General features: G+C 43.3%; 1 protein-coding gene across 1 annotated transcript in view; it reads left to right on the top strand.

The window, feature by feature from the left end:
• Positions 1-14954, top strand: part of DNAH12 (dynein axonemal heavy chain 12) — a 181808-nt gene that overhangs the window by 145569 nt on the left and 21285 nt on the right. The window contains exons 64-67 of the mRNA XM_084840071.1: positions 611-864; positions 2830-2970; positions 4283-4420; positions 5405-5638. Coding sequence (XP_084696197.1) covers positions 611-864; positions 2830-2970; positions 4283-4420; positions 5405-5638 — 767 coding nt within the window. The remainder of the gene's footprint in view (positions 1-610; positions 865-2829; positions 2971-4282; positions 4421-5404; positions 5639-14954) is intronic.

Raw genomic sequence — 14954 nt, 5'->3', positions numbered from 1 at the left:
AACTTAGCAGAAATCAACTAGCTTGATGACAACTAGAAATCAACTAGCCTGAAGCAAGAATATACTTAAAATTTACTTTAAAATAATAATATTGGGGAGGCAGGATAGAGTGACAAGGCAACAGGGTTTTTTCTGTTCTTAAATCCTATGATTGGTTAACCTGTACATCTGGTAAGGGTGGATGTGGGAGCAGATTTTCTTGTAACAATTTCAGGACAATTAATTCTTGGGCAAAAAACACACAACACCCATTGTTCCAGGGGAAATGATAAGGCTGTTCTTCTCATTTTAACGACATGTTTACACCTATAATTGAGGGCCACTTTACATTACAGAATTAGCAGGCAGAACTATGTAAAAATTAATGTTTTACACATATGTATGTTGTTACTGTAAGATGATTCTGCATGTGTACATCATTGCAACATGTGAATTGTCCCATATTAATCAAGTATTTAGCAATACCTATAAAAAGCTATAGAAATTTATCAAATCAAATCTGATTGGTAGTCTTGAAAAACAAAAAGGAGATGATTTACAAATAGATTTGCATTTTGTAATTAGTGTTTTCAAGCTAACAAACACTAAAATATTGCACCTTTCATGCCAGGCCTTCTAAAATTTGCAAATGACAAAAATATGATTGGAAACAAATTTCAGTCCATCTCTCTGGGACAAGGGCAAGGACCAATAGCAGCAAAAATGATCAGAGAAGGAATGGAGGAAGGGACCTGGGTTTGTTTACAAAACTGCCATCTTGCTGTCTCCTGGATGCCAATGCTAGAGAAAATCTGTGAAGAGTTTAACAGTGAAACTTGCCATCCTGTTTTCAGACTCTGGCTGACTAGTTATCCATCACCCAAGGTACTTTTATTCCAGAGATGCTTTAATGAGAAATGTAATCATTGTGCACTTAGCAAATAATATTTTATTCTATAGTAAATAGGGGTTTCTGAATCAGTAGATGATCACCCATTTGTTATGTTTTTTAGCTATTCCCTTTTTAAAGAGAGAAATTTATTCATCTTTCTCTTGATTATTTTCTAACTCCACAATTTCATCCACTAAGTTTAATACACATGGGGCCAAATTTTTCCTGTTAAGTATTGCTTTCATCTTTAATTTTCTTTATAAAAGTACTGTCATTATTTATGTACAGTCCTTTATTTACAAATAATGCCTGGCCATTAGCTAAAAGACCTAAGCTTTCCCTGGGATCTTTTCAACATTGGCTGTCTGAATACCAGATGCTTCTAATTTTGTCATGCTTCTGCACATATTTTTTCCATACAAGAATAAATAAATAAATCTTTCATTCCAATAAAACATGAAAACACCAAACAACCATACCTTCCAGCAAAATCTTGATCTATGGTTCATTTTGAAGTGTACTAAAATAGCATATAGCATCACCGATGCAATGAATATGAACTTGAACACGCTCTGGGAGAGAGCGCAGGACAGGAAGGCCTGGCGTGCTATGGTCCATGGGGTCACGAAAAGTCGGACATGACTGAACAACTGAACAACAACAAAAATAGTATAATATAAAATACAAATATGTTACCATATATGTCTGAAATTGGATATTAACATTTACATATGGATATATTGACAGCTCTAAAGTTTGTGACTGTCCAAGAACTCAGAGATACACTGACTGTCAGAACAGTGACTGCCACCTAATGATACTATCAGCATTCACCAGTGTATTTCTCTCCAGCAGACAGCACTCCTGATGTGCTATCAGCTTCCTCTCCTTCTTGCAGATGCTGTTATTAAAATGCCAGGTTGCTCTCTAGGAGCACAGCTAGTGTCTAAGACTTGGTCTTAGATAAGGACAATCTAACCTGTGTTACTGAGACTTGGCTAGGGGAGATAAGGAACCTATCCTGCTCCAGATGTTTCCAGCTAGTGTAAGAACCACCCCTCTGCCTAAGATAGTAGATAAGGTCATTGGAGTGGTGCAGTCAACCACAGTTGTTTTAGACCAGGTGTGGGCAAAATCTTTGGTCCTAAGGGCCAAATGCAGTGCTGGGTGGTAAGTCACAGGCCACACACATGCACACATACATATTTACACACACATGCACATAGTGGATTTATATCAGGACCATGTTGCCTTCCTATTTTCATCCATAAACTATAAGAGATGTGTGTGCAAGCTAGTTTAATTAGCCACTTACATGCAAAAGTCAGAGAAAGTGCTTACATACTGAAACACATAAATCCTGAACAACAGTGGTGCCCTTATTGTGAAATCTCCTACCAAGGGAGATCCATCTAGTTAATTTCCTTTTGTCTTTCAAGAAATGTGTTACGTTTTTTTCTGTTCACAAGAGTCTTTGAGCCTGAACTGGTTTCACTGATGTGAATCTGCTGTATGTGGATCTGTTTAATGTTTATGTGATAGAAGTTTTAATTGTTTGTTGATTTTATATTTGTTTTCTATATTTTGGTTGGGGTGTTTTTGTAAGCTGCAACAAGAACCTGTTCAATAAGTCTGCAGTGTATTACATTTCAGAAATAAAGAAGAAGCAAAATGGGGATATACATGAGTAAATGCTGACATTCACATTAGTCTAGAATTGTTGAGTTTAATATATGAATGTGGATAGTCACCAAACTTTGGACATTCACCATAACATGGTATTCTTTGTATTGAAGGGCACTATAGAAATTACTGATAAAATAAAAATCAGGAGACAAAAAGAATATTAAACTTCATGATGTGATATTTTGCATTCTTTTTTGAATGTGTAAAAAAAAGTAAATAATAAGAATGGAAATCTCCTAATGTAATACTGTTGTCATACTTGTTTTAACTAGTTTCCAGTAACCATTCTTCAGAATGGTGTGAAGATGACAAATGAGCCTCCCACGGGTCTTCGGTTAAACATGCTTCAATCCTACCTCTCTGATCCTCTTTGCGATCCCCTCTTCTTCGCTGGGTGCCCTGGAAAGGAGCTGGTAATTTTCTCACAGAAATTGTTAATGTTATAATTACTTAGCAAAGCTACTCAGTTCACATGTCACGGTGTCAAATTGTAGAATACATGCCCAGTGCAAGCTGCTTCTGTTTGCTTTTTGTAAACAACCCCTGATCGGTGTGATAGGAAGTTGTAAGCATGATGTCTGAACCACTGGATTGTTTAGCCCCTAAGCAACTCACCAGTCTGGGTTCAAATGTTATGCTCACAACCCCCAGTTGCACCAGTCAAAGGTTGTTTATAGACATCGAAAACAGCTCACAGGTGGTGGACATTCCTGTGAATTTGCCAATGTGACATGCAAACCGGTTTTGTTTGCTGAAGATTCTAATTTAAAGTGTAGCCTTTATAGGCCTATATTTTGCACTGATATGTGGAGTCTGTATTCCATGGCCTTTTTACAATATATGTTCTCCACCAATTCTCTGATATATCCTTGTCGGGCTATATTCTTCCTCTACCATAAAGTATGTGGGTTTTCTAACCAGCAGTCTTATACTGTTTGATGGTGGTGCTTGTTTTCTTTATAGTTATATTATTCCACATTCTTTCAGAGAGGTCAAGGCAGCTACCCTGTCACTTTATAGTTACAGAATATAGTGCAGAATATCAATCCCCATCAATGAATAAAAACAAATGTCATATGTGAGCACAGTATCTGGATGCCAGTTATGTAGGTGGTAACAGAAAAAGCCAGTGGAGGGAGTGCAAATTCCAGTGAACAGGGACTTCACTGGATGCATCAAGCATGGAGTATTTACTGACGATAGTGGGACTCCTAAGATGTATATTATTCAAATTAATGAGGGAAAACACTGTATAATTTCAATAATTTATTATTGAACCCTAACATAACCAATAATTTACAGACAGACAGACAAACAGACATGCTTTCTTCAGTTCTGTTTACATCATCCTATTTTATATATCTGTTTTAGAACATTTATATACCACTTCCCATTTTAAAAATCCTGAAATGGTTCATAGCATACTACAAAATAATAATCATTAAAAGCATAACAGCATCTAGTTAAGTTAATGGTTGGGAAAAGCCAGGGTAAACAACTTCTTTCATAATCATTGAAAGCACATGATTCTTGGTGCCTGACATATCAGGGAGAGGAGATCATTCCGGAGGGACAGTGCAACCACAGAGAAGGCCCGTTGCCATGTTGCTGCCAGATGGGACTCTGCAGGGTGTGGCACATCAAGGCCTCTCCTGAAAATCGTAGTAGTCTAGCTCTCTATATATTTCCATTTGGGTCAACTAACTATTTTGCTTTTCCCTAAAGAGATGGGAGAAACTGCTCTTTGGAGTTTGCTTTTTTCATGCCCTTGTTCAGGAGAGGAAAAAATTTGGGCCTCTCGGATGGAATATTCCATATGGATTTAATGAATCAGACTTGCGTATCAGTGTAAGACAGTTGCAGGTAAAGTTATGTATTATTCCTTCTACAACACATTTAAGGCTGTGGCAAAGAACCATAATTTCTCTGGATACTAATAATCCATTTTATTAGTTCATATTTCTCTGGATACTGACAATCCAATTCTCTTAATTGTTGCAATATCATATTAGTTTACAGGACTAGGTGCTGGTGCAGATACTCATCCAGCCTCCTTGCACTTTTTCTGAGACTTGACCACAGTCTTCACATTGGTGCAACAACAGCTATTTGGCACTGCCTGGCAGTCTCTGTGTAGCACAGCTCTGATGAATAAGGAGTTTACAGTGCCTTGTGCAGAGCAGAGTGGTCTCTTATAAGAGATCCTGAGATCTCTCAAAACATTACCAAAATTCCTGTTAGAAAAATGCTAAATCTTTGTTTTTTGGTTTGTTAAAATACTTTTACTGGTCTGTAACTACACTTGTCAAATGTAGGGTGTTAATTCAGCTATAGCTGCAGGATAGTTTTTATCTCCTGAAACAGCCCTTTCACACCAGGTTAGCCATTTAAGGGTGTTACATTTTCAAAGGTGTGGGTCCAGACTTAGTCATGTTCAGAGTAAATCCACTGAAGACAACAGGACTTGAGTTTGTCATAATCCAAGTAAATACATTGGAGCAGGTAGGGAGGTGTTGTATAGTTTCAGAAACTTTCTATGGCACTTCATTATATTCCTCATATGATTATTTAAATCATCTAACTCGCTAACTGCATTATTTTGAGAATCTGAACTCATTGTAGTTCACATAATTTATACCTAAACTTGGGCAAACGTACAGAATGTCTTCACACTGGATAGAAAAAAACGACAGAAAGTATGAAATTCGACTGAAATAATAATAGGAGGGAACCTATTTTCTTATTTATTCATATACAGTGTGTGAACTTAGTTCATCTGCTACAGTAAGAGCAAACCATAGCATAGTTTGAAGTCTTTTAAATCCACTGTTTCATTTTCAATTTCAGTTGTTTATAAATGAATATGAACATGTTCCATTTGAAGCAATATCTTATCTTACGGGTGAGTGCAACTATGGAGGAAGAGTGACTGATGATTGGGACAGACGCCTGCTACTGACTATGCTTGCCGACTTTTACAACCCAGAAATAGTTGAGAATCCTCGGTATCCCTTTTCTCCTAGTGGCAACTACTATGCCCCACCAAGGGGCAGCTATGATGACTACATTGAATTTATTAAGGTACAGTTTTGCCTCTCTGTACTCAGGTCATATAGGATTTGGTATCTTTACAGTGTGACATATAGGGGATGAAAGGAAACAAAATAGTTCAATCATATTTTCTTTGTTAATGTTATATTATTTTATTCATGATAAAATATATTTAGCAATCCATTTGTAAAAATTTCTAAATTAATCTTGAGCACATTTTTACCTTGTGGAACATTTCCTCATTCTTAAAGCAAATATACCTCTAAATGGGGTCCAAGCTGGAAACTGCTGAGATGCAACAATCCATGTTGATTTACTACATGTGACTAATACTTAGTCTGAATGTGGGAACTGTGGGAATGTGGGAAGGGAATAACAGCATAGTAAAGGATTATGTGCATCATAGCGATATCACTGTGCTGTTTTAAATGTCCAGCTCTTTCTTAGAAGCCTAATCCTACTCTGTGCAGATGTTTAATTTGCCATATACTGAAAGCTACAAACATGTAACACTCTGAATTACTAGGATCTGTTATAATCAACAGCTTCTATATAGCTCTTTTGAGGGCTCAAAATGCTTCATATATATTATCATCATAACCTTCATAACAGCGCTAAAGAAAGTAATTTTTATTATCAGGGCCATCTCAAGGTATCACAAGGCTCAGTCCTGCTTCAACATTTTTATTAATGACTTGGAGGAGGAGGTGCAGGGAATGCTGATCAGATTTGCAGATGACACAAAATTGGGCAGGATAGCTCGTACCCTGGAAGACAGAAACAGAATTCAAAGTGATCTTGATAGGCTGGAGCGCTGGGCAGAAAAGAACAGAATGACATTTAATAGGGATAAATGCCAAGTTCTGCACCTAGGAAAAAGAAACCAAAGGCACAGTTACAAGGTGGGGGATACTTGCCTCAACAATACTACAAGCGAGAAGGATCTTGGAATTGTGGTAGATCACAAGTTGAATATGAGCCAACAATGTGATGTGGCTGCAAAAAAGGCAAATGCTCTTTTGAGCTGCATTAATACAAGTAGAGCTTCCAAATCCTGTGAAGTACTAGTTCCCCTCTACTCAGCACTGCTGAGGCCTCATCTTGAGTACTGTGTCCAGTTCTGGGCACCGCACTTTAAGAAGGATGCAAACAAACTGGAGAGGGTTCAGAGGAGGGCAACGAGGATGATCAGGGGACTGGAAACAAAGCCCTCTGAGGAGAGACTGAAAGAAATGGGCATATTTAGCCTTGAGAAGAGAAGACTAAGGGAAGATAGGATAGCGCTCTTCAAGTCCTTGAAGAGAGGAAGGCCAGGATCTCTTCTTGATCATCCCAGAGTGCAGGACATGGAATAATGGGCTGAAGTGACAGGAGCCAGACTCTGCCTGAACATCAGGAAAAACTTCCTGACTGTTAGAGCAATACGACAATGGAACCAATGACCTAGGGAGGTGGTGGGCTCTCCCACACTGGAGGCATTCAAGATGAAGCTGGACAGCCACCTGTCAGGGATGCTTTGATTTAGATTCCTGCACTGAGCAGCGGGTTGGACTAGATTGTCTTATATGACCCTTCCAACCCTACTATTCTGTGATTCTAAGGTATTTTGATGCCTTAGGTGAGGTACATTTTTGGTCCTATTAGTTCCTGAACAGCATGAACTGGGTTCATGTGGTAGGGAGTGAGGAACACGAGTTTCCTTTGATATCTTCATTTGTTTGTTGGGGGCCACCACAGAGAAGGCCCTCTCCCTCGTCCTCACTGGCCTAGCTGTCCTGGCTGATGGGACAGAGAGAAGACCAATTTTTAATTGCTTTCTCTAACATAGCAACATTTATCAGTGTCACTGTACTGTAAGGTGCTTTAAACATTTGTTTGAAACATAGTGTATGCGTCCTTTAAATCTGTGTTCTTTAACCTGGCCAGACCAGAGACCCACCTCTAATACCCAACCTGCAACATGAGACGCATTTTCACTTTTTGTTTATAATGTCGGGGACAGAGAGCACGCAAACACTTCTTTGGACACACATCCTCCTGTTCCACAAACAACTCCCATTGCTCAGAGAGAAGTGACTTTAAGAGAATGAGTGAAAAGCAGCAGGAGTTTCCACACAGTCACACAAAGCGTTTATGATGATAATGGTATCTTCAGAGCAACAGTACACAAAAGCAGTCTTTGGAACCCAGCAGCAACCCATTGCAAAAGGAGACATTGAGAGATGATGATAATGATAATATCCTCAGAGCCACACAGAAAAGCATCCAAATTCCATCTTTTGCACTGAGCATCTTCACAAACACCCACCCATAACTCCCCAGAAGTAACAGTGAGAAGCAGTACAGTAAAACAATCCAGTTTATGCATCTCTAACTACTAATTACAACTAAAAAGGACTAGATTACTCAGGAGTAATTGCCCAAGCAGGGATTAAATAGCAACCCCCCCCCCGAGATTTCTCTCTCTCTCTCTCTCTCTCTCTCTCTCTCTCTCTCTCTTTCTTTCTCTCTCTCTGTGGTCTCTGTGCATCATACATTTGGGAAATTTCTATAGCTGAGGAAAAACTGGAGGAAACCCTCCCCCACCATCCCATTGCCCATACTCCAACGGGTTCCTGCTCAATCGCTCAGTTCCAAGGAGACCACCATTGTGATTGATTGAAGGGATTTCTTCTTAGGCTTTGGCTGAGGAGAAATTTATTCCTTTTTTCTGTCTTTCCCTGTTTTTTGTTTCTTTTTGTTTCGGTCATTGTGATCCTTTGGACATGTGGTGTCTTTGTGCATATGGCCATTAAGGGCCCTTTTCAGAAGTGTGTTCGTTGTGTGTGTGTGTGGGGAAATTACTGCCCACAGACGGTCACTCCCTGTGCCTTCTCTGCCTGGGTGAAGGTCATATCGTGGAGGCCTGTCACCACTGTATGTCGTTTAGTAAGCAAGCGAGTAAAAATCGCGCTGATAGACTTAAGGCTATTCTTTGGGAGAAGGCTCTGAAGGCAGTGGATGCCTCTAAAATGTCAATGACATCAGCCTCAGAGCATCCTGGAAGTCGGCCTAAGGGCACAGATATGATTCCTGAAAAGGAGGTTTTGGACAAGTCAGTGATTAGTGATTCAGCCTACCCAGTCAGCTCCAGCTCTAACCACAGGCCATTCTGATCCTCCAACCCCAGGCCATTCCTTGGTGGTCTCTCTTGCAAAGAAGTTGTCAAAAAAGTGAGGTCTTCTCATCCCTCGAAAGCAAGGAAGAAAAAGAGGAAAGGGAAGGAGTAAAAAAAGGCTACTTCCTGAACTGGAACTCCTGCCAGGTTGCCATCACCGCCTCCGATGCTAGATTCGCCGATTCCAATGGTCTCCGTGCCCTCAGTATCGACCTCAGTACCGCCACCAATACTTTCCATGTTGGAAGGGGAACTTAGAGACTTGACACTGACTCAGGATCGAGGGGATGTTGGCTTGCCTCAGATGCATGTTCATCGTAGTGAACTCTCCTCTCAATTGGGCTACTCTGCCGATTCCCACAGGGGTGAAAGGGCACCAGTGTTTCTACAGCTGTGGTACAGAGAGATCCTGTTCTCCCCACGCGGACTGGGAGAGAGTATCAGACTGGTCTTGTCCTCGAGGTCATCATCGTGACTGGGATGACTGGAATTATTATCAACCTCAACTGTATTCTTATGGACATTATATTTATCCCAGTGCTTATCGACACCGCTGGGAAGTTCAGCATCCCTATCTCGGCCTCTGGCTCAGGAGATTTTCATGCCACCACCACCACTGCCACCAGTTGTAAGGGCACCTTCTCTGGTGTTACCAATGCCTGCTCCACAGTGCTCTTTACCTCCTCCTCAGCAGCCCGCTCCAGAGCCCTCAGTTCAGCAGAGACCGGATGGATGCAGAGCTCCTTCTCCACTTCCACAGGCTGAGTCCCCTAAGCCTGACGAACGAGATGTTCAATGGGGTTCTTCCTGCTTCCCAAGGGAGGATTGATTACCAGTCTGACCCAGCTTCGGTTTCGTCCGTTGCATTATCACTCTCATCACCTGATATCACTGTGTGCTTTCAGAATCCATCCTTACCCTCAGAGGATATGGGTCATTTCGCTGACCAGGTTTCGGGGATGGCCCAGTCACTTGGCCTCGAGACTCAACAGCCTGTGGAGAGAGTTAAGAATCCAGTGTTCGATGTTCTCCATACCGACTCAAGTACTCTGATTGCCACTCCATTTCTTCCAACATTATTGCAAACGGTACAACTATCCTGGGAGGCACCATCTTCCATGGCTCTGACTTCTGTTCTAAACAGTTGGAGGCCATGCATAGAATCCAGGAGAATGATGCAAGATTTTTGTTCACCCATCCTCCAACCAATTCAGTAATTGTGGAGTCGTCACAGGGCAGGTCTCATCGGGTGCATTCTTCTCTGATGGACAAGGAAGGCAGGAGACTGGATTTGATGGAGAGGCATATCTACTCCTTTGCTTCCTTTGGACTACAGGTTACAAATTATTAGACTATGGCTGATTACCAGCTTTTCCTGTGGGAGAAGATTGGCTCCCTTTGCAACTACCTACTGGATGATCAGCATGAATTTCCACAGGTTTTTCAATCTGAAGCCATGAAGGTAGCAAGACAACAAATCAATCCTGCCAGGCACCAAGCCGATTGCAGTACCAAAGCCATGGTGGGTGCCATCACACTTCGCAGACATGATTGGTTGAGATTGGCGGGCCTTGCACAGGAGCTGTGTTCTTGGATTGAAGACCTCCCCTTTGAGAGTGAGGGTTTTTTTTAATTCCAAGACTGACAAGGCCATGGACACTATTCAGAAGGCTAAGACCATGGCAAGGAAGATGGGTCTCTTGCAGGCTCAACATCGTTTTAGACAACACCACTGGGACCGACAGTCGACTTTTCCCCAGTCTCGTCCTCATCTGGATTGGCCAGGGCAACAGCAACAGGGCTCCCAATAGAAACGCCAGTTTGCTTCAACATCATGCTTCCAGTCTTCCCATAGGAGACCTGAATACACGAAGAAACAATGTCTTTGACTGCTGCCTTGCACTGCTGCTTCTTCCTGATCACCCTCCTCTCTTCGGCTTGCAGCCTTTTTTCCATCATGGCAGAAAATAATGACAGACTCTTGGGTCCTCGCTATTATTAATTGAGGTTACAGAATCGAGTTCAACACTCTCCCTCCTTTCTTGGGCATCACAATAGCGCCTCCATCTCCACTACTCCAGGAAGAGTTGGACAAGCTTCTTGTGAAGGGTGCAATCAAGCTGGTACCTCTGCTAGAGCTGCACGAGGGCTTCTACCCCTGCTACTTTGTGTTACCCAAAAAGGACAGCAGGCTTCGCCCAATTCTGGCTCTGAGGGGGTCAATGTATTTATCCCACCCAGAAAATTCAGAATGACCACGTTGGCTTTGATCCTTCCCCTGCTACAGATAGGAGATTGGTTTGCAACCATCAACCTGAAAGACACATATTTTCATATCGCAGTAGAGGAGTTCAGTCAGCTTACAGTTTACAGTCGACTGTCTCCAGTTTTCTCCAGTTTTCTCCAGTTTACAGTTGATGGTCTGGCTTACCAATTCAAGGTCTTGCCTTTCAGGCTCGCAATGGCTCTGAGGGTCCTTATGAAATGTATGGCCATGGTGTGCACCCATCTCAGACTTCAGGGGATCCAAATCTATCCTTACATAGACGATTGGTTCCTCCTTGCTCCGTCAAAGAGCTGCTTACAGGAGGTTGGTCTTCTTACACTGGATCTGCTCAGAGATCTTGGTTTGTGTGTGAACACAGAGAAATTGGTTTTGGTGCCATCCCAAGTTGTCCAGTTCATTGGAGCATCTATAGATTCTTTGAAAGGAGGGGCATTCCTTCCTTGAGATTGGGCAAGCATGCTAGCGCAGCTTGCGATGGATATTGCAACTTGCCATACTGTGTGGGTTCAGAAGGTACAGAAGATACAGCTACAGAAGATACAGAAGCTACTTGGATTCATGGTGGCTACAAATGTTTCCACCATTTCCTCTTCTCAACTGGGCAGTAGCGAAGATGGAGAAGGATGACAGGGGGGGGCACCCTGATTGCACCATGGTTGGCCCAGGCAGCCTTGGTTTGCCAAGGTTCTGCGTCGGTCCAGAGGGGACTATCTTCTGCATTCCTGTTGTCCAGAAATGGGGGCAGGATGAGGCACCCAGATCTACTTAACTTATGTCTCATGGTGTGGAGGATCCGACGGTAGATCAAATGAACTTACCTGATTCACTCTGGGCTGTTCTTGAGGCAGCGAGGAAGCCTATCACCAGAAAATCTTATGCTACCAAGTGGACACACTTTACAGCTTTTGCTAGGGACAATGGATTCAACCCATTCCATTGTTCTATTCAGGATGTTCTACGTTTTTTGCTGTCTCTTCATGAGCATGGACTTAAATGTTCTTCTCCTCGGGTTTACATTGCAGGCATTTTGGCTTCCTATCCTAGTTCTGAAGGACCTTCAGTTTTCTCACATCCTCTCGTCCATCAGTTTTTGAGAGGAGTTAAGATCACTTCCTGGCATATGGAAGGGGAAGAAATGGAAGCAGTGACAGATTGTATTTTCTTGGGCTCCAAGATCACCGCAGATGGTGACTGTAGCCATGAAATTAAAAGATGCTTGCTCCTTGGGAGGAAAGCTATGGCAAACCTAGACAGCATAGTAAGAAGCAGAGACATCACCTTGCTGACAAAGGTCCGTCTAATCAAAACTATGGTTTTCCCAGTAGTAACATATGGCTGTGAGAGCTGGACTATAAGGAAGGCTGAGCGCCGAAGAATTGATGCTTTTGAACTGTGGTGCTGGGGAAGACTCTTACGAGTCCCCTGGACTGCAAGGAGGTCAAATCAGTCCATCCTAAAGGAAATCAACCCTGAGTGCTCATTGGAAGGACAGATACTGAAGCTGAAGCTCAAATATTTTGGCCACCTAATGTGAAGAGAAAACTCTCTGGAAAAGACCCTGATGCTGGGAAAGACTGAGGGCAAAAGGAGAAGGGGACGGCAGAGGATGAGATGGCTAGATAGCATCACTGATGCAATGAATATGGACTTGAGCAAGCTCCGGGAGAGAGTGCAGGACAAGAAGGCCTGGCGTGCTATGGTTCATGGGGTCACAAAGAGTCGGACACGACTGAATGACTGAACAACAACAAGAAGAATCTGGCCCCTCCAGTGAAACCTCTGGTGCCGGCATGGAGTATATCTGTAGTTCTGCATGCGCTTACCAGAAAACCATTTGAGCTACTTGCTACAGAGGGTCTTCGTCTTCTGTCCTTGAAAGTAGTGTTTTTAGTGGCCATTACTTCAGCATGACACTCTGGAGAATCATGTGCCCTTTGAGTGGACGATTCCTACTTAGCTTTCATAGGGATAAAGTAGTACTTTTGCCCTGACATTGCTTTCTTGACTTAGCTTGTTTCCAGTTTTTATTTGGGTCAGGATATAGTTCTTCCTGCCTTTTTTGCCCCACCCCCAACACCAACTGAAAACATGCTGCACATCACTCCTGTTTCCTTCCAGCACTTAGCATCTTGGATAGTTCAAGCTATTCAACTGGCTTATGAATTGGAGTCCTTGGACTTGTCTGGTCCGGTCACAGCGCACTCAACTAGAACGGTAGCTGCATCTGTGGTGTTTGATGGAAGGATGTCAATACCAGACGTCTGTCGGGCTGCAACTTGCTCCTTCTATGTTTGTCAAACATTACCATCTCGACATTCAAGTTCACAGAGACTGCTCTTTTGGCCTCATGATGTTATCAGAGGTTCTTCGATAAGGACCCTGACCCACCTCCTGGTATGTAGGCTTGTTCTTTGCCGATATTATTTATTTGATTTCTTAATCACCCATCTGGCTGCTCACCCGGCCACTCTGGGCGATGTACAACAGTACAATTTAAAACAGTAAAATTATACATTAAAACGTTATTTAAAAATACCCTAACCCACCCCAAATGCCTGCCTGAATAACCATGTTTTCAGTGTGTGGCGGAAGTTCATTAAAGAGGAGGCATGGCGGAGTTCCCTAGGGAGGGAGTTCCACACAGTGGGGGCCACCACAGAGAAGGCCCCCTCCCTCGTCCTCACCAGCCTAGCTGTCCTGGCTGATGGGACAAGGAGAAAGCCATCCGAGGCTGATCTTGTTAAGTGGCCTGTCTGGTGTTGCTGGAGGTGCTCCTTGAGATAGGCTGGGCCGGAACCATATAGGGTTTTAAAGGTCAAAACCAACACCTTGAATTTGGCCCAGAAAACAACTGGTAACCAGTGCAACTCCGTCAGCACCGGAGTGATGTGATCATGCTGGCGGCTGCCTTTAATCAGGCGAGCTGCCGCGTTCTGCACCAGCTGCAGCTTCCGAACCGTCTTCAAGGGTAACCCCACGGAGTGCGCATTACAGTAGCCTAGACGAGAGGAGACCAGGGCATGTACTACCAATGGGAGCAGATGGTCGAGAAGGTAGGGGCACAGCCGCCGTATCAGATGGAGTTGGTACAACACTGTCCTGCTCACAGCTGACACCTGAGCCTCCATGGACAGCTGGGACTCTAAAATGACCCCCAGGCTGCAGACCTGGTCTTTCAAGGGTAGCCCTGTACCCCATTCAACACCAGGTCAACATCCCCCAACCTCCTCTTGTCTCCCACCAAAAGTACCTCGGTCTTGTCAGGGTTCAGCTTCAGCTTATTCCTCCCCAGCCACTCACTGTCTCCAGATATTTGGACAGGGATTCCACAGCCAACCCTGGTGAAGATTTGAATGAGAGGTAGAGCTGCATGTCATCCGCATATTGATGACACCGCACCCCAAACCTCCTGATGATAGCCCCCAGCAGCTTCACATAGATGTTAAATAGCATTGGGGAGAGGATGGAACCCTGTGGCACCCCACACATGAGCAGCCACGGGTCCGACACCTCCTCTCCCAGCGCTACCCCCTGGTACCTGCCGAAGAGGAAGGACCGGAACCACTGTAATGCAATGTCTCCATTGCCCATCCTCTCCAGGCGGATCAGGAGGATACTGTGGTCAACGGTATCAAAAGCCACTGAGAGGTCGAGGTGAACAGGGAAGGAGCATTCACCTCTATCCAAAGCCGCCCTCATATTATCCACCAAAGCGACCAAGGCCATTTCTGTCCCATGCCCAGGCCTGAAGCCCGATCGAAATGGATCTAAATAATCGGCTTCTTCCAAGTGTGCCTTCAACTGTATCGCCACCACCCGCTCAGTGATCTTGCCCAAGAATGGCAGGTTCGAGATTGGGCAAAAGTTGTTCAAAACTTGGGGATCCAAGGAGGGCTTCTTTA

The sequence above is a fragment of the Heloderma suspectum genome, chromosome 2 (genome assembly GCF_057233095.1).
Source record: "Heloderma suspectum isolate Gila_16-S chromosome 2, 16-S_ref, whole genome shotgun sequence".
Classification (NCBI taxonomy): Eukaryota; Metazoa; Chordata; class Lepidosauria; order Squamata; family Helodermatidae; genus Heloderma; species Heloderma suspectum.
This window is presented reverse-complemented; position numbering and strand designations above follow the sequence as displayed.